Source organism: Eutrema salsugineum, unplaced genomic scaffold, assembly GCF_000478725.1.
Source record: "Eutrema salsugineum unplaced genomic scaffold, Eutsalg1_0 scaffold_10, whole genome shotgun sequence".
Lineage (NCBI taxonomy): Eukaryota > Viridiplantae > Streptophyta > Magnoliopsida > Brassicales > Brassicaceae > Eutrema > Eutrema salsugineum.
This window is the reverse complement of record NW_006256908.1, coordinates 8,775,345-8,802,567: the sequence shown is the minus strand read 5'-3', so window position 1 is coordinate 8,802,567 and position 27,223 is coordinate 8,775,345. Positions and strand designations below refer to the sequence as shown.

The window sequence follows — 27,223 nt, the reverse complement described above, 5'->3', positions numbered from 1 at the left end:
TTTAAATTGCTATTGGTGGTGCATGAAAGATCCCAATAGAATATTTAAGCATTTGACGAAACGGTACTACTTGGCGCGAAACTTCGTAACTTGGGTCCCGTTGGCTAGGGATCCCGGTCAACTCAATATGACTTTATAAATGTTGACTTTTGTATAATTTCAAATATAAAAGTTTCCTTAAATATGTGTAATTCTCTTACATCTTATATATATTCGAGTTTTCTTTTTCTGTGTTCGTCGCATCAAGTCTGGACCGACCAGCAAATCCGATCCCTCGGTTAATTACATGCAAATCCGATCCCTCGGTTAAATACGCCTGTTCTTTGAATGTATATAGAACGTATGTTCATTTTATTTGAAAAATGAATAATGAGTAGAAAAGATGTAGTTTTTCAAAATCTATCTTTTTATGTTTTATGCTGTATGCTTGATTTTGTTAATCAAAATTATGCCTCATGCTTTATTTTAGATCTAGCTAGGAAGCGACACTACTTTAAAGTTTAGGAATGAGTCTTATTCTTAATGATTTAGTAACTTTCAAAATATTTAACATTAATAAACCTTTCCTAAGCCTAAAACATTTGTTGTCTTTTTTGAAGTCTTATAGACTATAGGTATTCTTTTTTAGCTATCACCAGAGCCGGCCTTGAGACCAAGCAATCCAAACTCATGCTTACGAGCCTTATTTTTAAGTAAAACTTTTTAAGACAAAACAGCTTATTTTTTGAAAAAAATATGCAAAACAGCCAATTTTCTACTTTCTAACTTGCAGTCCATGCAAAAAATATACAACTCACGACTGGTTGGCTACCACTTATTTGTGGAGTATTTTTGGTTATAAATATAGTGAGAGAATAACCTAGAAAAATAAAAAACTCGAATAAGATGAAATGTTTAATATATAGTGAGAGAATAACACACAAGAAAACTGCAAGATAAAATGTTTTATACTTATATAGATAAAATTTGATTCGACGAATCTTCCCAGATATATAATTTTCCCAAATGTATTAAATGAAATTTAGATTCATCCATGCATTCCAGCTGTTGATGGCAAAAATAATACGTAGTATTTTTTTTTTTTTTAAAAAGGGAAAAATAATACGTAGTTTTTTCTCACGTATTTGAGACTAATTCAGCATGCAAGTACCCTTGTTACAAAAAAAAAATAGAAAAAAAAAGATATAAAATCAGCATGCAAGTGATCTCGATTTATTACGAAATTTTCTTTGCGTACGTTCTTTTTCGGTGGTTGTTTTGAATATTCATTTTCCCCAAGTACTGATATATATATATATATATATATATATATATTAAACATTCAACATATACATATGCGTGAGAAAGAAAGGATATTTAATGAAAGTCAAACGACGACATCTTGTACATTGGTTGGTTTTACGATATATACGTCACATCACATCACATCACATCCATGGATGGGCTCGTAGCTAACTAAACTATTGGACGTAAGGGGAAAACGGCCTATTCCTCTAAGCGAAAGTTCCGATAGTACATCTTCTCGGATCGAGATTAAAGACAAAAGTTTTTTCTTGGTTTAAAAACGGGAAAACAGCTATTTAGTACCTGAACTGCGAGTTCTGATACTGATTAATACCCAAGAAATTTTGGTGTGCGAATTAGTAACTCAACTCGTATAAATTAGCAAATCAGTACATGTACTATATTATTTTGGTTGTTTAGTACTTTGACCGAGTTTTCGTTGGTCAATCCCGTCAATTTTTAAATGGGGTTCTCTCTGATGCCACGACGACTTCCACGTCACTATACCGCTGTAGTTGTTAACTAAACGACGTCATTTTTGATTTTGGACAAACAAAAAAAATTAGTAAAACGACGTCGTTTTGGATTCAAGAGAAAAAAATATAGAAAACGATATCGTAGGATTTGACACAAAATAAAAACAAAAAACGTGTTTAGTCTTCTTCTTCTTCATCTCTCCTCATCTCGTACTTCATCTTCTCCATCGCTATTCTCTACAGTGTCTTCATCACTTTCCATGTATATCTCAATAGCATTGGTCCACTCAAATTTCATCACGATTTTAATATTGCTTAGCATTAAACAAATCAAAACCAATAAACAACAAATAAATGAAATCGAAACCCTAATTCTCTTGATTTACCTCATTTATTACGAAATTTTGGTTCCCACTAAGCACTCAACTTCGAATTCTGTTTTGATTTCAACCCAGCTTCTATTTTGGCCAATGCTTCTTGCAGAATTGAAGTGAAACCCTAATCCCCATTTCATTTAGGTGTCGCGAGGAAGAAGAAGACTAAACATGTTTTTTGTTATAATTTTTTGTCAACCTAAACGACGTCGTTTTCTATAATTTTTTTGTTCTCTTGAATCCAAAACGACGTCGTTTTATTAATTTTTTTTTGTGTTTGTCCAGAATCCAAAAACGACGTCGTTTAGTTAACAACTACAACAATACAGTGACGTGGAAGTCGTCGTGGCATCAAAGAGAATCCCGTTTAAAAATTGACGGGGTTGACTAACGGAAACTTGGTCAAGGTACTAAATGGTCAAAAAAATATAGTACATGTACTGATTTGCCAATTTATATGAGTTGAGGTATTGATTCACACACCAAAGTTTCTTGGGTATTAATCGGTACCAGAACTCGCAGTTCAGGTACTAAATAGCCGTTTTCCCGTTTAAAGACTGACAAGGTTTTGAAAACAAAAAAAGACTAAGACAATGTTAATAAGTAATTTTTCGCGTTTACTAGTAAAACTCGAAATATTTGAAAGTTATTTGTAGGTGACTGCTACTATGCCAGATAGTGCGCCTTGATGTTAATTACTTAAATTTTTTTGTCAGCTTTTAATTACTTGTATTTTATTTGTTAATTTTTTTTTTTGAAACTGTTGTTGAATTCTTATTGATCTATATATAGATTTACAGTTTCAAAAAATACATCATTCATGGACTAAAAATCACATATACATAAACATCGACCAACTTAATGATAGTTTAATGTTTACCATGCTTATGCTTCAGTCTCCATCCAATTATAAGTTTATCGAGTCGGAAACAGATTACAGGTTTTGTAAACGTGATAAATTAATTAGGTCAACAATACCATTAATTACATGTCTAATAAAATATATTATCTCAAACCAATTTAATGCTTTAATGCCGATAACTAGCTAGAGTTGATTATCAGGTAAATAGTGACAATTATATAAAGTAAATGTTGATGTTAGAAACTAGAGGGTTGATTTATGAACTTCAAGAAACAGTTACGTTAGTTGGCAAAAGAGAAATAATTAGAATACAATTATTAGAATAATTAGAATACAATTAGTAAAACTTGCGAAAAAACAAGAAGCTGTTATGGACAAACGGGCGTTAGAGCAGGTACATCACTGAACCTCTCTTATTTTGGGGTTCACCAAAATAAAATATTTTTTTTTTTGTGTTTTGAGTTTATTGAAGAACCTGTGTCATATTTGAGTTTCATTGGTAAATTCTAGAGAGAGATTCATCAACAATAAAAAATTAATTTTTTATAAAACAAAAAAGTCAAAAATTTAATTTTATTAACATGAAGAAGAGATTTTGATTATTAAAGCATTTGAGGAAGAGAAGAAGAAGATGAAGAACTCTGCATCCGTTGTTTGATCCATGACTCCAAGTACTGAAGCTCCTTATTACTGATCAAGTGCCCGATCCAAGACTCCAAGTACTGAAGCTCCTTATTTTTGATCCGTTGTTTGATCCATGAAGGATCATATTGAGGAAGACACTTCAAGGCTGTCTCCAATCTGTCTATAGGGCTCTCATCTTCGCCAACAATGACAACATCAAGCTCCGATTCTAGTTCAAAATGATACCCACAGATCTTATATAGGTTAACGTAATGATTACCAATTGAAGTAAGCTTACACAATCCTCCATCTAAGAATAAAGCATATGAATGATAACGAACTGTAAGATAACAAAGGCCAAAGTAGAAGAATATACTTTGAGATGGGAATTCCGGTCTAAACATGGGCTCTTCTGGTATAACTGTGTTGCGAAAGATCTGCAAGTCACAACACGGAAAAGCACATAACTATGTCATCAATAAAAAAATTGTAAGAGTATTGACCATCAACAACCCTGAAGAACAATTATAAAGGCAAATGAAAATAATGTCAGTTTGATAAAAAAAAGACCTCGGTCATGCCATTATTCTTCTTCGGTGAATCTACAATCGATGAACCTATAAGCGGTGCTTCAAGCATCTTAACAAAAAGCCAGTCAAATGAGGGGCTGCAAAAAAAAAAAAAATACAGAAAACCATGTAAAAAAAAACACACAATTCATTCTTAAGAGCTAACGTTAAAATCCATGATCAGGCAAACGCAGGAAAGTGCATCGTATGATCGAACCTTTGATAGCTTCTTCTTTATAATTGACACCAGAAACATTAACCTCACTTGCCGGTTTCATGACCTGATACTTACCCATCTACAAACAAAGTACCAAGCAAGAAAAATAAAAGACATTAAGTTGGATTGATCTAATAGATCACACGTCACTGTTCTATAGGCTAAACACTGAAGAAATTTACAAAAACTAGGCAAATCAAAAAACACAAAAAATCGATGAGTCATTGTTCTGAAATTACTTCCCATAGCGTAAGAATCACAAATTTCAGAATCAGAAAAAATTAGCAGGAGAAAAATAAAGGATGGCGACAAAACTGATGAAGATTCCGAGATACACAGAAGCAGATTCGGAAACCAGAGTCACAAGCAAAACGAAAGATGGTAATGGAAGATTCAGATTGCAGAGTAAAAGAGGAACCTGAGAACGTTGATCCGAATCGGCATTAATGAAGCTTACCAACTTGCTTCGAGGCAGATTTGAAGAAACCGTGCGGATGAGCGGTGAAGTTGTTGGAAACTTGAATGGTCGCTTCTACCGATTCGAAAACAACAACTCGAAAAAGAAGAACAGACGCTTACCTGGATGATGGGGAAGGAAAGGCGATGCTCGGATTACACCTCCACCGGGAATAATCGACGGAATCGACGATTGCGAAGGATTCAGCAAAAATTGCTGGAGAAGACGAAGAGAGAATCAAAGACGAAGAGAGAAAATGAATTTTTTCCCCACGAGATTTTTTTTCCCTGCAAAATTAGCTTCTTTTTCGCCCAATCTCCTTCCGCCACGTGGTTGGGATGCGGAGTCTTCAGGCTCGACGGAATGAACCGATCCTTCCGAGTTGGGCCTTTTTTCTTTTTTTTTTAAACCCAATAAATCTATGATTCTATGCCCAAAATACCACAAAACTCTCTAAAACCAAGTTTATCAAAGAAATTTAGGTAGATTTCTCCTATTAAAAAAGCCCAATTTAATCCAAAAAGTTAACTTTTTTTACAGGATCGATCCCAAAACAGGGACTGGAATGAGCGTTTCTGCTTGGTGACGTGGCTAGCTTCTATTGGAGAGAAATGAATTATGTGGTTTGGAAAAAAATTTCTGAATTCTTGTTTTGTTCTTCTTTTTCACGAGAGAAAGTTTTTCCACACCGACAGAGACGATGGGAGAGTCGAGAGGATTTCCCGGGATGATAGGAAGCATTGATTGTATGCACTGGGAGTGGAAGAATTGTCCCACAGCCTGGAGAGGACAATTTACCCGTGGTTCTGGCAAGTCCACAATTGTTTTAGAGGCTGTAGCCTCATATGATTTGTGGATATAGCATGCATTTTTTGGACCTCCAGGTACGTTAAACGACATAAATGTTCTTGATCGCTCACCTGTTTTCGATGATATCATACAAGGTCGGGCTCCGCAAGTTACTTTTTCTGTCAACGGAAGGGAGTATCATATGGTTTACTATCTCACTGATGGTATTTATCCGAACTGGGCTACTTTTATACAATCCATTAAACTTCCTCAGGGTCGAAAGTCAAAATTATTTGCTACCACTCAAGAGAGCGTCCGAAAAGATGTCGAACGTGCTTTTGGTGTATTGCAAGCTCGATTTGCCATTATCAAAAATCCGGCACTTTGTTGGGATAAAGCAAAAATTGGCAAGATTATAAGGGCATGCATCATTCTCCACAACATGATAGTAGAGGATGAATGGGATGGATTCACGCTAAGTAATGTCTCTGAATTCCTACAAGGAGACGGAAACGGAAATGCACAAGTGGATCAAGATTACTCGACAGACCAGCCTACAAATATCGCTAATATGTTCGATGCTCGAAATAGAGTTCGGGATTCACACATTCATAAGCAATTGAAAAAGGATTTGGTTGAACATATATGGCAAACGTTTGGTCATTTGGTGGATAATTAAGTTTAACTGTTAAAATTGTGTTGTTTCAATAATTATGTTAAATTTGTAATGTTTTCAAATTATATGAATGTAATATCAAGAATTTCATTTTTAATAATCAATTTTTTTAAAAAATTTTTTTTTTAAATAAATCCATCAGAGTTTCTCCAATGCACCTATAAAAAAACATGAATTTTTTTTTTGGTTTCTTATTCCAACTTTACTAATATAATAATGAAGAAGAAATCAACACAGATTTCTTTGATAAACATGCTCTAATGGACCTGGTCTTAGAGTCAAAGACTAATAAAATATCTGCATGCATTTCGTCTTTTTCCTCTCCATTCGTTGCATTCGTTTATAGGCCACGTCAGGCTCTCTATTTCTTTATAGTCTTTGCATCATCATTCCTTCGCATTAAATTTTAGCTTTTTCACGACAAAAATTTGCTTTTTATTTGTTAGGAGAAATGTTAATTATTGATAAGCCCATTTTAGCATTTAGCTCAACTGCGAGTTTAGTAAGATCGCGAATTCAATTTTGGTGAGGGTCGGTTTTAATGATGTATTGTGCTTTTATCAGTTTGGGTCTTTATTCTTTTCCATTTCATTTTCTGTCTTTGATTAAATGTAGGCGTCTTCTGAAAATTTATAGAATCCGTCGTATCTGTTATACCATCTCAAATGTTTGCTAGAGAATTTAGAGCAAAAAAGCGCGAAAATTGAAAGAAAAAAAATATCTACATTTATAGCTATGTGAAAAAGAGCACATGTAATAATAAGCGGCACAACCACGGACTCTAAAGCTCTGGCAGTCACCTATCTCAACCCAACGCAGTCACAAAATTCCAATTAGCGTAATAGAGTCTCTAGTATCATTGGATAATCTAGCTGCCAATCATAAGATCTAACAACCACATATCTCAATCCAGTGCGATTACAACCTCACAGTCTTCATGAATATATATGATTTTGAATTAATGAAATGGAAAACTATTATACATTTAATTTTAAAAAAAACAATAAAGGATGACATCAAATAAAAACGTCTCAGTCCATTAATTTTGCTTTTGCGTTTATCTATATTCGTATATATATGTATGTATATATATATTATAACACTCCCTCGCTATAGATGTCGGTTTGATTAGTTTGTTACAATATTTTTGTTTAAAGATTTTAATGTAAACTAATACTATGTCGTTGATTACAATATTGTCGTTTAAAGATTAAAATGTAAACTTATAATATTGTCGGTTTATTACAATATATTGTCCTCTTTTTACAATAATGTATATTGATGTTAAAAGATTTACCTCTACTAATATTTAAAAAAAAAAACAAAATAGAACATAAGTCCAATAGTCAATTTGTAATTTAAAGGTAAATAGAAAGTTAACTTATTTCTTATTCGCGTGAAATGTGTTGAAATAATTATAATGCTACGACTGAGAGAGTAACACACACACAAAAAAACTGTTGTCTAAGAATAAATAAAAATTCAACACAGAAATTATAAATGCAAACGCAAATCAAAACCCGGGTAGCCTTTGATTAACAATATATTATGTGATATTTTGATTAAGAGTGTATTAATAAAGTCATAGTTATCTCAGCCATCGTGAGAAGATTATGAGACATTGATAAGGTATTACACATCTTGTATAAATCATACTATCATTTTATATCTGAAATTAATGAATGCGTAGGTATCAGGGATTATATATATAAAAATGCACATTGTGACTTAGCATCCTTCAATTTAGGAAAAAATAATCCGTGGACCGTCCAAGTCCTGTCTAATAACAATTGCCTAAGTCAAAAGTTTGAATCATATATAGTTCTAGTAATTATGTATTATGTATAAAGTCAATTAATATAAAACTTATACGAGCTAAGGACATATTGCTGACCAGCAGTTGCATTCGTCACGTTCTCGAATTTAAAGTGACAATACACGAAACTAACAAATTTCATGTTCTAGACTTTGCTTTCAAGTGTTTCTGTTGGCGTGATCGTAGATAAATAGTACTTGGCTGTCAAATTTAAAAATTTAACTTCAAGATACTGAAAGTTAAAGTTCAAAAAAAAAAAAATAATACTGAAAGTTCCTCAACGATAAACTACACTATACACTGAAACGTTGAACTTGATCAATTTCGTTAATTATGAAATATCAACCAGCGAAAGTCACGGGTTACGAAACTAAACCCATAATACTGGTGCATTTGATATATTACGAAGATTGGTACTTCTGATAACATGTATCATGTTATCTTCTTTGTGTAAATCAAGATATGTTATGTGCAGTTTCAGGTGTGTATTACGGATATTTGTGGTTAGGTAATTAGAAAAGAAAAACCAAAATAACACATTTTTAAAAATTGTTATCATTACTAGGATCCAACAAATGCGATATTGTCAAATTGTTTGTACTGTAGTTATGTCTGATATTACTATACTAATTGCTCGTTTCTAATTTAGAAAACTATAATGTTAATAAACATCCATACTTGAGAATTATTAGTGGCATTAAGACTTTTGATCATAGAATGATATTGGGTTTAAAAATTGAATTAGCGCAGTTCCTGAAAAGAAAATCATTGACAGAATTCGAATGTTTGATTGAGTTAAACGAAACTGAGTTGTCTTAAAGTACGCGGTGTGGTTTTTTTATTATATAAAGAAAACATCATTACGCGGTGTTGATCTTCAAAGAATAAACAAAATATCAGACTAATGGTGAAAATGAGGGGTGAGAAACGATCAATCGTAACTGACCGGCATGTTGCATCCAGTAACTAAAAACGACGGGATGTAGCTCAAATAGTCAAAGAGTTGACCACTGAAAGCCGACAAGGTCTCCTGACTCAAGTGGGGTTTTAAAAGATCTGGCCATGTCCGTAGACAGAAACAGTACTTCCAATGTACTATGTGGACCCTACTGTTCTCCGGACAACTAAAACCAGATCAACCAATCATTCTTCATTCATGTCTCTTACAAAATTTCATTTGTTTTGTGTCTAATTTATTTGTAATTTATAGTAAGTCGCATTTGTATTCAATGAGAGACATCATAACAAATGCATGTATGATCCTTAAATTATTGCTCAACCGGTAACCACTAGTATTTTATTTGATTATTGCCCAACCTTTATATACTTATTTTTTTATTCACAACGTTTGAAGATGTCATTTTTGTTTTTTCCTCACTAGTTTATTTACATCTTGACAAAGTAATTAAGAGGCTTGGAAATAATTGAAAGAAACAATATAAAGGATTCGAAGATATAAAGACGTTGCAGTGTATCCTAAAATTTTCTTCCTTCCATATTTTATAAGTCGTAACTTGCCAGAAAAATAGTAAAAGTTTACTTCCTTGATTGTTCTTCTTGCATGCCCATAGCAATGAGGTTACCAAGACGTTGTTACCGCCATTAGGTTAGTATCTTTGTCCACATAGTTTGAGAAATCTGGAATTGGCTAATATTCTTTACGGCAAGCGAATCTTCTTCTTTCACCGCAATGTTTAATATCTGATTTGCTAGAGATTTCGAGTTAAATTTGGGCTGTTTGTTTTTTTCAAGGCTTCTTGTTGTATTTTATTTTATCCTCTTTTAATAAGTTGTTAATTTGAAGTCCTTTACTTCAAAGACTATGTACATCGAGGGTGGCATTCTTCAAACCTGAGAAGAAACCCTGCAGTCACGGATAGGATCAGGGAATGTAGAAAGTCGATGGCATACTGCCGACGTTCAACAAAATTAAATGCTGCCAAAAGAATCATCGACCTGGAAGACAAGTTGGAAAGGGCTCTTTCACCAAACAGACCTCCTGAGGATATTTCCGAGATCAGAAGAGACTTGGTTTCAGCTTACAGAGATGAAGAAATTTATTGGCAACAAAAGAGCCGTAATGAGTGGATGGTTGCAGGAGATCGTAACACAAAATTCTTTCAAGCCTACACCAAAACCAGATATGCAAAAAATAAAATGCTATCAATCAAAGATGACCATGGCAATGTATACAGAGGTGACATAGAGATTGGTCATCACGCAGAAGAATTTTTCAAAAACATCTATACGAGCTCCCAAAATCAAGTTGATTACACAATTTTTGAAGGCTTCCAACCAAAAGTAACAGATTCTATAAACGCAAGCCTCACCAGAGAAATCACTGATTCAGAAATACTTCATGCTCTGAAATCTATAGGATCCGATAGAGCACCTGGACCAGATGGCCTGACAGCTCGCTTCTACCAAGAATGTTGGGATGTTGTTGGCACAGAAGTCTCACAGGAAGTTAAATTATTTTTCGAGGCCTCCGAGATGAGAAATGGAATCAACAATACAAACATCTGTCTGATCCCGAAGGTGGAAAAAGCAGAGACTTTGACAGAATACCGTCCAATTGGACTGTGTAACATCATTTACAAAATAATCTCCAAAATTTTAGTCTTTCGACTAAAGGAATTCCTTGGAACCATTGTCTCTGAATCTCAAGCTGCGTTTATTCCCGGACGTATGATCTCCGATAATGTCTTGATTGCCAACGAATTAATGCATTCCTTAAAATCAAGGAAACGAGTCGCAAAAACTTACATGGCAATCAAAACAGACATTTCAAAAGCTTATAATCGAGTGGAGTGGAATTTTCTAGAAGCAACATTACGAGTTTTCGGCTTCTCGGAGCTTTGGATTGGTTGGATCATGGCTACTGTTAATACGGTTCAATACTCAGTCTTGATTAACGGTAACCCGCAGGGCAAAATTATTCCAGAACGGGGGCTCCGTCAAGGGGATCCATTGTCACCATATTTATACATTTTATGTGCTGACATAATGAATCTTATCGATATCAACACAAAGAAAGGAAAGATTCGAGGAATCAAAATCGGTAATGGAGTACCAGCAATAACTCATCTCCTGTTCGCGGATGATTCATTGTTCTTTTGTCAGGCCAATACTCGTAATTGTGCAGCTATAAGAGAAATCTTTCAGCATTATGAGATGTGTTCAGGACAAATGATAAACACTTCAAAGTCGATGATAACTTTTGGATCTCGAGTCCCGGGGAACCAACAAGAGAGAATGAAACGAATTTTGGGAATTCATAACCAAGGAGGTGGGGGTAAGTATTTAGGTCTTCCCGAACAATTTGGACGAAAGAAAAAAGAAATGTTTACATACATTACCGACAAAGTTCGCCAAAGAACCTCATCATGGAGCTCAAAACTTCTCTCGCCAGCAGGGAAAGAAATTGTACTTAAATCAGTTGCAATATCGATGCTGGTATATTCTATGTCGTGTTTTAAATTGCCCACAACAGTAACATATGAAATTACCAGCCTTCTTATGCGTTTTTGGTGGGAGAAAACACATAATTCGAAAGGAATTCCTTGGGTGGCATGGAAACGTTTACAATACTCAAAACAAGCAGGAGGTTTAGGATTCAAAGATTTGGAGAAGTTCAATGATGCTTTACTTGCGAAACAAGCCTGGAGAATTCTGAAAAGACCAGATTCTTTACTTGCCAGACTCTTTAAAGCCAGATATTTCAGAGACAGTTCCATATTAGAGGCTACACCAAAACGTAATCAATCGTACGGGTGGGCTTCTATACTCACAGGCTTGGCATTATTAAAAAAAGGAATCAAAAACATCATTGGTGATGGAGAACAAACAAGAGTTTTTAAAGACAACTGGTTACCTGTTGAACCTTCTCGTCCAGCCCAAACGGATTCAAGTACAACTTCATTGTTGGTGAAGGACCTAATTATATCATCAAGATATACTAAACAATGGAATGAAGAAGCTCTGCGAGATCATCTCTCACCGCAGGATCAAGCATTAGTGCAACAACTATATCTTCCACATTTCCCAAAGAAGGATCGTACCGTTTGGAATCTTGAAAAATCAGGGGAGTATACTGTTAAAACCGGTTACTGGCTAGCCTTTCATGAGGTTTCTGAACTTCAATACAGACCTCCGATTCCCTATGGAAACCCAGAGATGAAAAGAAAGATATGGAGATTGCCAATAATGCCAAAACTTAAACATTTCTTATGGAGAATTCTATCTAAAGCTTTAGCAACTGCAAGCAGATTAACCACTCGAGGCATACAAATCGATCCAACATGTCAACGTTGCTGTGCTGCAGAAGAAACTATAAACCATACATTATTTTCATGTCCTCATTCGATTCAGACTTGGAGAATGGCAAATATACCATGGTTTGATTCAACTTCAATCTCTGATGATATTGAAGACAACATAAAGCAAATACTGGAATCCTTCACCAACAATGGATTAACAGCTAATCAAAAACTTCTTCCTTTTTGGTTACTATGGCGAATCTGGAAATCCCGCAATGGTTTCATTTTCAAACATCAACGACTTGATCCAAAACGTGATTCAGAGTTGGCTTTTGCTGATTTCAAAGAATGGCTAGAGTCTACGAAGAGTTTCAACTTGGAAAGCAACACGCAACATGAAAATATTTCAAGGCCAATGCATTGGACACAACCACCAGCACGTTCTTTAAAATGTAATTATGATGCAAGTTTCAACCTCCAAACACGACAGGCTTCTGTGGGATGGATAATACGTGACAATCATAGTAATCCCAAATATTGGGGATCAGCTAATCTAGGATTTCCACTTACTCCGTTAGAAGCTGAAGCAAAAGGTCTTCTACTAACAATGCAAAACTGTTGGAGTATGGGATTCAGAAACGTCTGCTATGAAGGTGATTGTAAGGTTTTGGTGGACATATTGAAATCCAAAACGCTAGACACTAGTGTGGAAAACCTAACGAATGACATCCTCCAATGGGCTTGCAAGTTTGAAGTTTGTAATTTCTTACATGTTAATCGTTCATGTAATTCTCCTGCTCATATGTTAGCTAAAGTGGGTCCTCCAAATCTTATTTACTTCTCTGGGAGTCTTTTCCCACAATTTTGGCTAACTCCATATTTGTATCAAGATTACATTACATCAAATTAATATATAAGTATTTTGCTGAAAAAAAAAAAAGTTGTTAATTTAAACGCCTCCTAGATTCATCAATGTAAAGACAAAAATAAAAATAAAACAGTATAAAGGATTCGCTATATGTGATGGTAGAGAATAGAGATCTTTTGGTATATCTGTATCTAATTCATGTAATGATTGACTACAGTATTATGATTAGGCCGAAATCCATGATGGGCCAACCATTCAGGCCCATTACTGGTATAATTAGAAAATCGAAGAAGAAAAACAAAGGAAACTAACTTCGATTTCAGGGCAATTGCCGTTTCCTCTCTCTATCGTTCACTGAAAGCTTTGTAGATTTTCGCGACTTGAACTCCGATGACGGAAACTGGACAATCCTCGGGTTCGAAACCCTCCGATGATGCATGGGCCAAACTGGGTCAGCCTTTTCTCCCTCTCTCTTTCTCTCTCTTTCCGTGAAATTTTCTTTTGTTCTTGAATTGCAATCCAATGTCATGTTTGCTTGTGGTGTTGTCTTCTCTTATTGATGATAATCTCACTTGTTTTCGGATACTTTTTACAATAGCTTTTGATTATGTCATTATACAAGATTGACATTCCTGATGGTGTTCTAGTTGTTCTTTTTTCTCGTTTCTTGTTAAACTAATGCACTGTCAAGTTTGGCTCTTTTATACTGATTCTGTTCAAAATTTTGCAGTTCCCTTGGATACCAGATTCTCAGACATCGAGATTAGATGCAATGATATGGTAATATGCTCGGAGATTAAACCATCTTCCTCAGAAAGACACGAATGGTGCATAATAACAAAGAATTTGGGTCCAGGTTCTGCCACTATACATAACAAGAGGTATGCCAATGACTTATGATGTTACTGTCCTTCACTTTCAGAAGGATGCTCTTTCTAAGTTGATTTTCTTTCGTAAGGATAATGTTTTATATCTTTTTATTGAACCAACGTAGGGGTAACATTTTTAAACAGAGGTGTTAATTACTTTTGCACTATGAAAGATTGTATCTTGAACTAAGGCTGTTAGAAAGATGCTCTCTTTAAATCGCATAGGAAAAGTTTTCTTTCGAAAGGATAACAATTTCTGTCTTGGAAACCAAAGATCTTTATATTGAACTTGCATAGGGATAACATATTTAAAAAGAGCTCTTTTTCTACTGCCCATTTTGACATAAGTAAGAACTTTTGATTCTAGCTACACAATTATGTTTTGTATTTCTTTTTGAGTGTTGGTGTTTTCTTTTTTCTTTGTTTACCCTTCACATCGTTCTTCTTTTGGACTTTGTTGCGCTTTCTGAATTGCGGTACTTTCTTAGTTCGGATGCTATACTTGTTGACGAGGCTATCATCCCGAAAGACGGTGCTGTCGATATCATGTGTGGATCTGAAATTGTTCCTGGCCCTGGAGGACAAGGTTCGACTATCTGACATTTTTATCCCTCTGAGTTGTCAGTTTATTTCCTAAAGCAAGTCTTTTTGTTTTCATCTTGAAAATTGCATGGATAATTCTACTACTCCAGGTCAATTAATTGCTTTACTTCAAAAAACAGTAATATTTGTTGCGTTCTTGTGCATTGTATCTGTGGTGGAAGAAACTGGTATTGCTATATAAATGTTTCTCATTGACGTAGTTCTGAGCCTCTGATAATGAAGCTGTAGTTTCAGGTTTTATTTCAAGTTACTGTTTGTGTGGTTTCTTTGTTGAGTTTGAATGGTGAAGTTACTTTTAAGAAGACAACAAATATCGATATACATTTATCAATTTTATTCAATTTTGCAGGTTTCTTGCAGTACCGATTCACGGTAATGCCTGCTCCAGAATCCAGAACCCAGCTATTAAAGGTGCTCTACTCATAGTCCATAATTCTAGGTTCGTTGAAAATTTAAGTTGAGTTTCTTATCTATCTCTTTGATATTGCTTTCCAGATTTCCATAGATCCTGAGAATGCAAAATGCAGTATCTGCTTAAACGTATGGCACGATGTTGTCACAGCTGCACCTTGCCTTCATAATTTCTGGTTTGCCATTCGTTGGTTTTGTACAGTTCTCATCTGTGACAGATAAATTTCACTGTATTGGTAAGTAATGATTGATGTGGTATGCCTGCAGTAATGGCTGTTTTTCAGAATGGATGCGGAGATGTGAGAAAAAACATCAACATGTGTTATGTCCTCAGTGCAGAACAACTGTCCAATATGTGGGGAGAAATCATTTTCTGCAAAACATACAAGAGGTAGTTATCTGTTCACTGCAAGCATTTCCTTTATTTACATATCACTGTTCTTTCCATCGGTAATTCCTTTCAAAGAGAACCTTTTCATATAATCTTGTCCTTCATTACGCTTGAGCTTTTGGTGACTTTAATGTTAGGAAATGTTAAAGGCGGATACCGCACTGGGGCGGCCAGCTGAAGATGTCGCAGTGTTAGACTCATCTGCATCAATACAATCAAATCTTGTAAGTATTTGCTGCAATATATTCTATTAATTGGAAATACATAGAGCCTTTGTTATCTTGCGGCACATTGACTTCTTGGTATAAGTCAGTAATGAATCATTACCATTGCTTAAACACGCTAATAGTATTTCTTGTGCAATTAGTTGTGACTTGTGAGTTATATGTACCTGCCATGCTGTCTTACATGCTACAGTTGACATACATTTTAGATCATTGGGAGCAAGAGAAAACGTCGTTTGAGTACGCTCTCACCCACACTTGAAGAAAGAGATAGCTTGCCTTTGCGATGCCCACAATGTGGTAATATATTTTTATCTGGATGCTTACTTCTTATATTTTTTCTCACGGTAGAAAGCTTAACGATTCCTTGGTCTGATGAACCTGAACTTCTGCTAAAATTTTTGTTGATTGCATATGAATATTGTGACAAGAATTTGAAACCCATTTTTCAGATCTATCTTTTTGCTATTCTCCTAGTTACCGAGGATAAGTTGATTCAAGGAAACCAAAAATAAAGTGATCGAATCCTAGTAAATAATGAATGTACTAGAGCGAAAGGAAATCTTAAGAAAAATGATCACTAGAGAAAACTCTTATCCCAGCCTTCCCTGCACTAGGAAGTTGATTTATTCTCTACGCCAATGGCTCTTTGTCAGTTGCTCCTATTGGTGGTTATCAGTGTGAACGCCATGGCGCACATCTGCAGTGCCACCTTTGTAGAGGGATGATGCCATTTAGAGCCAATCTTCAAGTGCCGTTACACTGTAAGTGACATCACATAGTTCTTTTTTTTTTTTTTTTTTGCGTTGTTTACAGTATAAATAATCGAGCATCTAGCTTTCAAGACTAGTTGGTATTTTCTTTCCACCCTTGACATTGTAAGTTCATTGCGTTGTTGCTTTCATTTGCTCAGCTAAGAAAGTTTGTATCAACTGAATGGATACTGTATGTCCTGTTGGTAACCTTTTTTTTGTACTGATACTCTTACATGTCATCTGTAATCGTGGTAATAAAAACATAGGGATGCTGGATGTTGCAAGGTTGGACTGATATGTAACTATTAATATTGCAACATGTTCAGTGGAAAGAACACTCTTGTATTTTATAAAATACACACACACACACACACACACACACCTAACTCGAGTTTATTGCAGGCATGGGATGTGATAGGCCGTTTTGTGGTGCTTATTGGAGTTCTGAAAATGTTACACCCGGTGAATCTTCGCCAGTCTGCAGTCGAGAAACTTTCATACCTGTAGGTTGAGCTATGAACTAACCAATAGTGTCAAATGTTTACCCATGTTAGGCATGTTTAGACTACTGTATGTTACATAAGATTAGCTAAGATTAGAGATTTTAGTGAAAACTGGATCTCTTAAAACTCTGGCTCTCTGTCATGTATCTAGTATACGTAATGTGACTTGATCTTAGGTTTTCTTTTCTCTCTATGAGGCATTGCAATAAAGATTGCATTGTGGGTAGGATTGCTATGATCAAGATAGTTTAGTTTACTTGTTTTTTTTAAAGTTTTTGACATTTACCCGGTGGTTTCCCTGCTGCTCTCTAGTCACTTGCATGATAATGTTGCACAAGATATAGAAACTTTATTCCTCTCTTTTTTCATTAATTCTTTCTAATATTTGCAGATCTCAGAACGCACAACTACAAGGATTCCATTCATAACCCACGAAATGAATCGCCATGAACAAGATGTAAGGAATTTCCTTTAAGTGACTATTGATTTCTCTTTCTTTGGTGACACTCTCTGTGGTTTTTTTGTAGATAACACAAAGATGCATAGCCCAGATGGGAAAAACTGTTCAGGATGTTGCAGCAGAGTGGTTCAAGCGTTTCAACAATAGAGAAATCGGTACTATTATGAATTTCAGCTTAGCTTATGTCACAGTATGACTAATTGGCCAAACCAAATTTTCCTAAACGTTAGACATTTAAAAGAAACTGAACTTGATTTCTCTCCTTGAGCTCTCCAACTAGAAAACGATTCTTATCATTCGTGACCCTAAAACCATAACATCAAAATCTATCCTTTCCATGATTATGAGATATCCTTATAGCTATGTATTTAGTAGTTGTAAAAAAATGTCTTTTTTATGCAGACCGCTCTCGAATGCCTCTGAATCACGCAGAGACGATAACTGCATCAACGCATGTTTGCAAGTAAGTTAAGAGTCAAAAGACTGTTGTATGTGTTAAAGTTTTATCTCCATTGTGAATCTGATAAGATTGTGGGCGTTTTACATGACGCAGTGATTGTTATGATAAGCTTGTGGGGTTTCTTTTATACTGGTTCCGGATAACACTGCCTAGAGATCATTTACCAGCGGATGCAGCAGCGAGGGAAGACTGTTGGTATGGATACGCATGTAGGACACAACACCACAACGAAGAACATGCTCGTAAACGTAACCATGTCTGTCGTCCTACCAGAGGGAACCATCACTCTTAGTTTCTCTTTTTTCTTTTTTTGTAAACCTTCTTTTGTCAGCTTTTGATTATATTTCTAGATATTCTCTGTATGATTGCAGACAAAATGCATTAAGAAATATATTGATGAAATAGATTGACTTTCATCTTAGTCTCGTAGTAATTAGTCTAAAAATGACGACCTTGAGAAGCTACCTCGTAAAGGTAAATGCCAATGTATGTAATAACTTTACAATTGGCTACATCATAACATTTGTTACGCTTGTATAATGCATGTAATCATCGATGACCATTATGTTTAGGCCCAACATTCACTGATGGGTCAACAATAAAGAGCCATATATCAGTGTATGAAAAGGCCCATTAACGGCAATAACTTAGCAAGTTAGATAACATGAAGCGAAGAAGAGAAACAAAATAACGAAAAATAAATAAAAAAAGTATTTCTCGTTGACAAAACGAGATACGATTCCTAGCAAATTTGACGATTCATCGATCATTTCTCTTCTGTAAAATTAGTGATTGCCTCTTCTGATTTTTTTCGTTTCGGAATCGAGAAGTCTTTTGACGATCGTTAGACTCTACGAACCATGTTCAATTTCTGGTAAACATCAACTCCACGATCTGATTGAGCTTATTTTATTTTATTGTGATTATTTAATCGTATACTCTCTTTCAGGTCCTCTCGATTGTGTTTTTGTCTAATTTTAATTACAATTATATTGGGGAAATTCGGATTTCTGTGTTCTGGGCATGTCTCTTCGTGATTAAGGAGCTCTGCTTTTTGTAGGTACTTACTGTTGTTAATGGCGTTTAGTGTAGATTTTTGCTCACTTAGATTCTCTAAAGCCTCTGTGTTAGGGTTTATAGTTTCTGCTATCCGATTTGCTATATTCTGATGTACAATCTTCCTTGAGAGCTTTATTTGATGTTGGTCTCTTGCATTTATAATCGTTCATTCTTGTATAATCAAATGATATGTATTCTCAATGATGCGATGCACTTCTAATAAGAGAAAGTATAGTTTTTTCTTGGTTGTAGTCGTTTAAAAGCACCCCATGAAGTTGTGCGTGTTGATAAGAGCTGTGTATATTGGGTTTAGGAACACTTTTTAGATAGTATTTAAGGATGTTTTGTAATTTTGTTTTTGAAAATGCAGGGGATCAAAAGAACAACAAGGGCAGTCTCGTCCTTCTTCAGAAGCGTCTGCACAACCGTGGTATTCACCGTCTCTGGTCACCTCGCCGAGTTCATCCCGGCCTCAAACATCGGGGCAGATTCCATCACATGTTTCACCTGGTGAAGCTGCCGGCATTATTGCATATTTGAAAGACAAAAGGTTAGCTTTCAAACTCCTTAAATCTTTTTGTATGTATGTCTGTGTATATCGTTTTTCTTCTGTCACACATTTCTTGTCTTCTTCAGTATCACTTTAGTCCTTTTAGGCTTGGGAGAGTTTAGGCTAACCTGAAACAAAGCCTAGATTTACTGGTTCCCACTGTTTGTTGCTGAAATTCTCTGTGATTTTGTGTTGTGTTGCTAATTTACAGAGATAGATTAGGATATCATCGGTTGTTTGATCTTGTATGCTTTTTTCACAAATTCACACATTTCCCATTTTCAATATTTGTTCTCCAGTGTGGATGAGCTCAGGAAGCTTCTGTCTGACAAGGATGCGTATCAACAGTTTCTGCACTCGCTTGACCAGGTCACAATTCAAAACAACGTAAGTCCGAAACATGGAAGTAAAAATTATCCTTTGCTTTAAGAAATGTAGTTACTTCACTAATTACGTTTTTGAGATAATTTTACCAGTGCGTTTTCTTATGTTCATCAGATCAGAGAAGAGCTTCGCAAAGAAACATTACATCTAGCTAGTGAGTTCTCGCAAGACTTTACTTAAGACGAAAATTCTAGTTTCATCAAGAGATCTTAAACATTAATGCTAATATAACAGGGGAAAATTTGGAGAAGGAACCACAGATAGTGGAGCTCAGAAACCAGGTGGGTGTATTACTCATATTTTGAGTGAGATATGTTGAGTATGCGAAACTTTCTCACCATCTGTTAAATAATTTGTTAACAGTGTAGAATAATCCGTACAACCGAGCTTGCAACTGCTCAAGAGAAGCTCAATGAGCTAGAGAATCAAAGAGATGAAATCCTCAAATTCTACTCTCCAGGCTCTCTCCTTCATAGACTTCAAGGTAAAACATTAGTTTCCTTCACTCACTATCCTTCATGTGTAACAAAACTATGAGCATCGGTTTCTAAACACAGTCCCGGTTTTTGTTCATCGTAGATGCTATGAACAAGGCCGATGAAGAATCCGAGGAGCTGCAACAGAAGTTCATGGAGAAGGATATTGATACAGCTGCATTTGTGCAGAAATACAAGAAGCTAAGAAGTCAGTATCATCGACGCGCTTTGATTCATCTTGCTGCTAAAACTTCATCCATCGGTTGAAGTATATGTTTTGTTTTTCTTTTCTTAATTCGGTGTGTAAGTAAAAGAAACAAGTTTAAAAATGGTTCACTATTGAGATCTATCTGAATATCAATATTATTGGATTACAGAATCATGTTATGATCTCTGAGTCTGAATCTTGTAATGTTCTTTCTGAATTTGAATAGTTTTGTTATTTGGGTGTGATTGTGTGAAACATCGAAGGGAATATCAATGTGGTTATGAAAACTGACGAGAAACGTTATAATATGTATAACAGAAAATAACACCACAATCTACAAGCCTCATTCTTTGACGTGCCCTTTTGAAGCATGACCAGACATCCACACCTGCAAGTCAATTTTTAATATTAAAATTTAACTATATCTTAACTTATGAATCCAATTTATGTTGTTGTGAATTATCAGTTAATATGTCGTATAAGAAAGCTATCTTCTCATATATATATGCTCTTACTACTACCTTTACCAACATCCGATATTTAAACAATTTTGTTTCCCTGTTTTTATGCCCTATTATCTATTGTTTATAGTTTCATAATCTTCATCTGACTGAGAAAATTATGTAAAAGAGAAGGAAGATGAAGGAAATACGAAAGTTATTTAGTTATAATAGAGAGGACGAAGCAACCATCTACCAATCGTTAATTAATAAATTAGCTAACACAATCAAGATGAACAGTCACAAAATCGAACCAAACCAAACCAAAACCAAACTTAAACCAAATCAATAATTTCGAATACATATATATATCTTCACTGTAAGCACTCCTTTTAAGAACATTTCTCTCCTTTCTCTTTCTCACTGACAGTTCTTTTTGTTTTCTTGTCTCTCCTTCTCGATGCGAAGAATCGAGCAATTGTGTCGCTCTTTGTAAACTTGTCGTTTATTGGGAATATAACCAGAATTCGAACGAGCTACTACTTGAATGCGTATCTCTCGGCGCCTGATGTTGGCTGCGACGGTGGCGTTTGCGGTGGCGATAACTGGGTTCGCGTCGCCGTTTGCGAGTTACGCAGCTGGTCCGGCCAAGATTTTTCCTCTAGAAAGGGCTTTTCCTCTCGACGAGCCAGTGGAGCTGAGTGAGCTCAGGGCGCGTGACCGTGTCAGGCACGCGCGAATCTTACTGGGAGGCGGTCGCCAAAGCTCCATCGACGGCGTCGTGGCTTTTCCAGTTCAAGGCTCCTCCGATCCTTTCCTCGTCGGGTAATTTCTTAACCTTGAGGAGTTTCCTTTTCGGGAGCACTCTAATTTCGTGTTTCATGTATTAGCCTTCATTTCAAACTTTCGCTTTTGATTTGTTTTACCAAATTATGTGATGAAATTGACATAGTTAGGGTTTCGGAGTTTTTAGTATGGTTTCCTTTTTTTTTTTGTTGGGTTTATTATGCTGAGTTAAGATCTTATTCACTTTGTCTCCTTTCTTCTCTTTGTTGCAGCTCCAAGACGACTATGTATGTCACATGTGCACACTCTGTTATTGGATCTCTCCTTTTTGTTATAAGGGTTTTATCAGCTTTTTTTATGTGGAACAAATCTTCTGTTATGTAATATATTTGTATGCTGTTTCTTGGTAGGCTTTATTTCACAAAGGTGAAATTGGGTTCTCCTCCCACTGAATTCAATGTTCAGATTGATACTGGAAGTGATATCTTGTGGGTTACTTGTGGTTCTTGCACTAATTGCCCTCGCTCCAGTGGACTTGGAGTAAGTAGCTTTATCTTAGTTTATACTTGGTAGAATTTGCTTTGGGGATTAGAATTAGAGAAGTGTGAAGGGACTTATCCTTCTCTTTTTCCAAATTCATTTTCAGATCGAGCTCCATTTCTTTGACGCTCCTGGTTCCTTGACTGCTGGCTCTGTTACTTGTTCAGATCCGATTTGTTCCTCAGCTTTTCACACAACAGCTGCACAATGTTCTGAGAATAACCAGTGCGGTTACTCTTTTCGCTATGGCGATGGAAGTGGGACTTCGGGTTACTACATGACTGACACGTTCTATTTTGACGCGATTTTGGGAGTGTCTTTGGTTGCAAACTCATCTGCTCCTATTGTTTTCGGGTGAGAGCTTTCAAACACTGACCCTTGTGTTTGCATGAGAGAGTATGGCTGATTGAAGATCTTAAACTATGTGAAATGATTCTTGTAAATGTAACAGCTGTAGTACCTACCAATCTGGGGACTTGACAAAGTCAGACAAAGCAGTGGATGGAATATTTGGTTTTGGCAAGGGAAAGTTGTCAGTTGTTTCTCAGCTGTCTTCACGAGGGATTACACCGCCAGTGTTTTCTCATTGCTTGAAAGGAGATGGTAGTGGAGGCGGTGTCTTTGTCCTTGGCGAGATATTGGTCCCAGGAATGGTTTACAGTCCTCTTGTCCCATCACAGTAAGCTCACTTAACCTTCTCTAATATTCACTCACTGATTGTATTATGCTGTCACAAGCTGAAAATTGTGATAAGTCTTTGTGTTAGTCTGGACTCTAGAGCATGAGTATTATACATAGCACTGGTGGTTGTAGTGAATTGTGGCTGTGTTGACAGCTCAGGTTAGAGAGCTAACAGGTTAATAGCGAAGTGGGGCGTTTGGGATTGGGACTTGGGCCGAGAGTAGGGATTTTTCGTGAATTGATTAAAGGAGACTACCAGCTTGGATCCTAACAAATTGTTGCCTCCCGATTTATTCAGTCTTTTGCTACCTCCCAACTCGTTGTGAAATGTTGAATCTTGATTACGTACTACAGGCCTCACTATAACTTAAATCTGCTGAGCATTGGAGTGAATGGACAGATGCTGCCTATCGATGCAGTGGCGTTTGAAACATCAAATACCCGTGGGACTATTGTTGACACGGGAACCACTTTGACATATTTGGTGAAAGAGGCTTACGATCCCTTTCTCAATGCTGTAAGTTTTTTAATTCCATGTGTGTTTTGCATGAGATTCTGGCTTTCACATCTTAATGTTATTATTTCGTATCTGCAGATAACAAACAGTGTGTCACAGTTGGCAACGCCGATCATTTCTAATGGAGAGCATTGCTATTTGGTCTCGACTAGGTATGCCTCCTTATCTACAACTGCAATGTCCAAATCCTTTTCTTCTCTAGTTCAAAGTTAAGGGCAGAGTTCTCTTGGTTTTGTGTGTTTTTGCAGCATAAGTGATATGTTTCCTTCGGTTAGTCTCAATTTTGCTGGGGGTGCATCAATGATGTTAAGACCTCAGGACTATTTATTTCATTATGGTTTCTATGTAAGCTCTTCTACTAGTTATATATACATAAAACTAATAGCTCTAAAACAGCCTGATTTTATGTGTAATCTATTAACTTTGTCTTTCATGTCTAGCAGGATGGAGCATCGATGTGGTGCATTGGTTTTTCGAAAGCTCCGGAAGAACAAAACATTTTAGGAGGTAAGGCATTGAGCTTTAAAAAATGATGACTTCTGCATTTGCTTGTCCGGTCCCAACAGTGTTTATTGATCAATCATGTTTTGTTTTGCAGACCTTGTCCTTAAAGATAAAGTCTTTGTGTATGATCTTGCTCGGCAACGGATTGGATGGGCAGACTATGATTGTAAGTATAAAATCTTTATAGTCATGTCATTTAGGGAAATATGGTCATCGGTTTTCTTCTTCTGAACTTAGAAAACTTGAATTTGTTTGACAGGTTCGATGTCTGTGAATGTATCGGTAACTTCAGGAAAGGATATTGTAAACTCAGGGCAACCAGGCTTGAGTATCTCAAGAACGGACATGCTATTAAAATTGTTCCCTAGCGTCCTATTGGCTCTACTTCTATGTACTTTCTTCTCCTTAACGTAAATTTATAGAGCTTCACGTTTTTGTGCTTTAGAATAGTGTAGCTGATTTTTGTTGATTCTTTCACCATTCTCACATCTTCTCTGTTGTAGTAAGTACTTAGTAGTGCCGTTTTTAATTGTAGATAACACTCCTTGTGAAAAAAGGTTAATTGTGGCCTTTAGAGCCAGGTCTACTTTCTGTATAACCTCAGTTACTTTTGTTTTCCTTGTTCAATATATGTTTTCTTTTTAGAAATTCTATTATCATATCTTCTTTCAAAACTTGGAAAACGAGAATAAAAAACGGTTTAAAATTATTTTGTTAGTTTGCTTTTGTTTTCAGTTCTTGGATTGGTTTGTTAGTTTGCTTTTGTTTTCGTATGCACAATACACTGCATAACTCATTTTCATGGGACCATGACTATGTTAGGGTTGGAGAAATCCTGAAAACATTCAATGCTTCTCTTGCAAAGCAAGACTTGCTACTTTACACGCTAGAACACGATCTTCTTGAATGAAACATCCGTTCTTCGTCAGATTCTATCGTCAAAGAGTGCCTTCCGAAACATCTTTCCTCTGGCTTTGTTGGTTTTCCCTTCTCATTTCCTTCGACCCATCTCTTAAGCTTCTTCATCAACCTCTTCCTCCTTGAAGTTTCATGATGATGATGATGGTTATTCTCTTCATCACCATCATGGTTATCCTCTTCATGATGCTCATCAGCTACTGTCAATGCTAGAGCATCCGCTTGATCCTCCATTTCCAACTCTTGCAAGCTTCGATTTGGAGAAAACGCTAATTCCCCATAATTGGTTCCATTTCTCATCACCTGGTGCCTCAAACAAGCATTGCTCCATCTCAGGTTAATCAATTCCTTCACTCCATTAGCGAATTCCTTCTTCAAATCCTCATACTCTTCTAATACCCTTCTATAATCTTCTACACTCACCATCTTCACAAAAGCAAGAAACGTGCCAATCAACATAAAATGAGTCGAATCATTGAATTTGGATCCAAAAAGTCAATACTTACCTCTGATTTAGAATTTTCTGATGACTTCTTGTATACTTCTTCCTTTTCCTCTTGCAACGCATTAACGTTAGCTTTTAGGTCTTTAACTTCACCTTCAAGTTCCTTCACAACGCTATTCTTCATCTCCAAATCCTCAATACACTTCAAGAACTCTTTTTCCAGGGCAATAATCCTCCTGTTCTTCTCGTTTAAAACGTGGTATAACTGTTTTCCTCTTCTCCTGAGCTTCTTTGCTTTCCCTTCAATCAACCAATTCTCTGATCTCAACGCTTGGATTTCTCCCACCAGTTTGAGATACACAATCACCAAATCTTGACCCCTCTTTTGTTCTTCCTCCATCGCAGAAACTTCTCTGCGGAAGAAATCTAATTGAGCTTTCTCAAGAACCAGCATGCTTTTGTGCTCCATAAGCATGACTTCTTGATCTTTCAAGCTACAATAACGTTCGAAACGCAACTCCATCTCGTATTCCTTCCTCTGAAGCTCCTCGAATCTGGATTTTAATCCGAGAATCTCTCGCTTCTGATGATCATCTAAGCTCTCTGTTTCTTCATCTTCTCCATCATTTCTTCTGCCAGGTGATGAAGAAGACGCTGGATTGCTTGCAGAATAAGTTACCTCATTATCTTCTTTCCGAGAAACGAACCTGGCCAAGATCAAACCAGTTGCTGATAATACAAGAGCAACACCAACTCTCAATATCACCGGCTTCATAGCTCCTCCTCCTTCTCTTGGACCTGAACCATCCATTAGTCGCTTCTGTTATACTTTCAAGTCCAAAGTATTTCTCTGACTAAAAATGTTTCCTCGTTTAGATGATCATCAGAAGCGAGATAATTAAATGATCGATCTTGTGAGGCTTTGATCAGATTTAAATGGATTTATACGAATCACGGTATTTTAAAGATAATTTATATACTACTTTTTGTTGTGGAGGAGACATGTCTTGTAAGATTATTCTTTTCCCTTGGTGTGTGCCTTTTTTGTTTCCCTTTTCACTGGGTTTTGTTTTTAATATGATAAAAGGTAGTTGATATCGGTTGCTTTTTGACCATTGCTTTCTTTACTCGCTTGGGCATCTGGTTCTCCACTTACACGACACAAGCGTGTACTCACACTCACACGTACGACGTATCTACACTTTATGCTGCTTTCCAAATTGTTATGGTTAATTAAATCGAAACACAACTTCATGCAAACACATGGAGTATATAAATAATTAACTACAATTTGAATCATGTGCAAAACGTAACGGCCGATTTGGATGATTCGAGATCAATTACGCGTCACAATGTTGTCGGAGAAATAATAAAAAAAGAATGACGTACCTAACCTAACACTAGTCTCTGTGTGAGAATCTGAGATAACGTGATTCATTTGCTGAGAAAAAAAAAGTTAAACGTAATTAATTTAGATGCTTAATAGTAGGTCTCTATCAAAAGTCAAAACAATCTATATGGATTAAAGAATTAAATTAGAAAACACGATATGAATCATCTCAATTCTCAAACAAGTAAATATATATCTCATTGTTTATATGTACGTAAAAATGAAGGATTTAAGTTTTCTTTACCAAAATAAAGGATTTGAGTTTCGTGCCCAAAATAAATAAAGGAATTGAGTATTAACCAATTACGAAACATATGTTCGACTAGAGACTATGTGATCAAATTGTGATAAAAAGAAGTAAGAGAACACGTTCCCAAT

General features: G+C 36.0%; 5 protein-coding genes across 10 annotated transcripts; 3 read left to right on the top strand and 2 right to left on the bottom strand.

Moving 5' to 3' along the window:
- Positions 1–3,391: 3,391 nt before the first annotated feature.
- On the bottom strand, positions 3,392–5,166 carry LOC18027532 (fatty acid amide hydrolase). Of its 3 annotated transcripts, none has more exons than XM_024148522.1 (5): positions 4,825–5,166; positions 4,407–4,485; positions 4,191–4,287; positions 3,997–4,057; positions 3,392–3,849 (listed from the first exon to the last, which is right to left on the bottom strand). In XM_024148522.1, the coding sequence occupies exons 3-5, from the start codon at positions 4,257–4,259 to the stop codon at positions 3,599–3,601; spliced, it is 381 nt and encodes a 126-aa protein (XP_024004290.1). In that variant the 5' UTR covers positions 4,260–4,287; positions 4,407–4,485; positions 4,825–5,166; the 3' UTR covers positions 3,392–3,598. The 3 variants fall into 3 exon arrangements, with proteins under 3 accessions (XP_024004290.1, XP_006410843.1, XP_024004291.1); XM_006410780.2 differs by having other exon boundaries at positions 4,864–5,144; XM_024148523.1 differs by having other exon boundaries at positions 4,986–5,143.
- Positions 5,167–13,591: 8,425 nt separating this feature from the next.
- Positions 13,592–18,363, top strand: LOC18027531 (E3 ubiquitin-protein ligase CHFR). The gene is made up of 14 exons (XM_024147941.1): positions 13,592–13,722; positions 14,002–14,152; positions 14,629–14,726; positions 15,093–15,154; positions 15,239–15,330; positions 15,422–15,545; positions 15,683–15,769; positions 15,979–16,069; positions 16,426–16,533; positions 16,927–17,027; positions 17,419–17,484; positions 17,555–17,642; positions 17,890–17,950; positions 18,041–18,363. Exons 1-14 carry the CDS (start codon positions 13,662–13,664, stop codon positions 18,237–18,239), a joined length of 1,389 nt encoding a protein of 462 aa, XP_024003709.1. The 5' UTR covers positions 13,592–13,661; the 3' UTR covers positions 18,240–18,363.
- Positions 18,364–18,618: 255 nt separating this feature from the next.
- LOC18026443 (vacuolar protein-sorting-associated protein 37 homolog 2) lies at positions 18,619–20,858 on the top strand. Its single transcript, XM_006410778.2, has 7 exons — positions 18,619–18,821; positions 19,377–19,556; positions 19,856–19,943; positions 20,055–20,094; positions 20,175–20,221; positions 20,304–20,424; positions 20,520–20,858. The coding sequence occupies exons 1-7, from the start codon at positions 18,808–18,810 to the stop codon at positions 20,681–20,683; spliced, it is 654 nt and encodes a 217-aa protein (XP_006410841.1). The 5' UTR covers positions 18,619–18,807; the 3' UTR covers positions 20,684–20,858.
- Positions 20,859–21,483: 625 nt separating this feature from the next.
- On the top strand, positions 21,484–24,688 carry LOC18026442 (aspartic proteinase-like protein 2). 4 transcript variants are annotated; one of them, XM_006410776.2, is made up of 11 exons: positions 21,484–21,889; positions 22,123–22,137; positions 22,261–22,390; positions 22,497–22,744; positions 22,842–23,069; positions 23,426–23,588; positions 23,667–23,740; positions 23,837–23,933; positions 24,032–24,095; positions 24,187–24,258; positions 24,352–24,688. In XM_006410776.2, the coding sequence occupies exons 1-11, from the start codon at positions 21,612–21,614 to the stop codon at positions 24,504–24,506; spliced, it is 1,524 nt and encodes a 507-aa protein (XP_006410839.1). In that variant the 5' UTR covers positions 21,484–21,611; the 3' UTR covers positions 24,507–24,688. The 4 variants fall into 4 exon arrangements, with proteins under 4 accessions (XP_006410839.1, XP_024004267.1, XP_006410840.1 ...); XM_024148499.1 differs by having other exon boundaries at positions 24,029–24,095; XM_006410777.2 differs by lacking the exon at positions 22,123–22,137.
- A 160-nt stretch (positions 24,689–24,848) lies between these two features.
- LOC18026441 (protein CHUP1, chloroplastic) lies at positions 24,849–26,364 on the bottom strand. Its single transcript, XM_006410775.2, has 2 exons — positions 25,517–26,364; positions 24,849–25,436 (listed from the first exon to the last, which is right to left on the bottom strand). The coding sequence occupies exons 1-2, from the start codon at positions 26,264–26,266 to the stop codon at positions 24,972–24,974; spliced, it is 1,215 nt and encodes a 404-aa protein (XP_006410838.2). The 5' UTR covers positions 26,267–26,364; the 3' UTR covers positions 24,849–24,971.
- Positions 26,365–27,223: the final 859 nt, after the last annotated feature.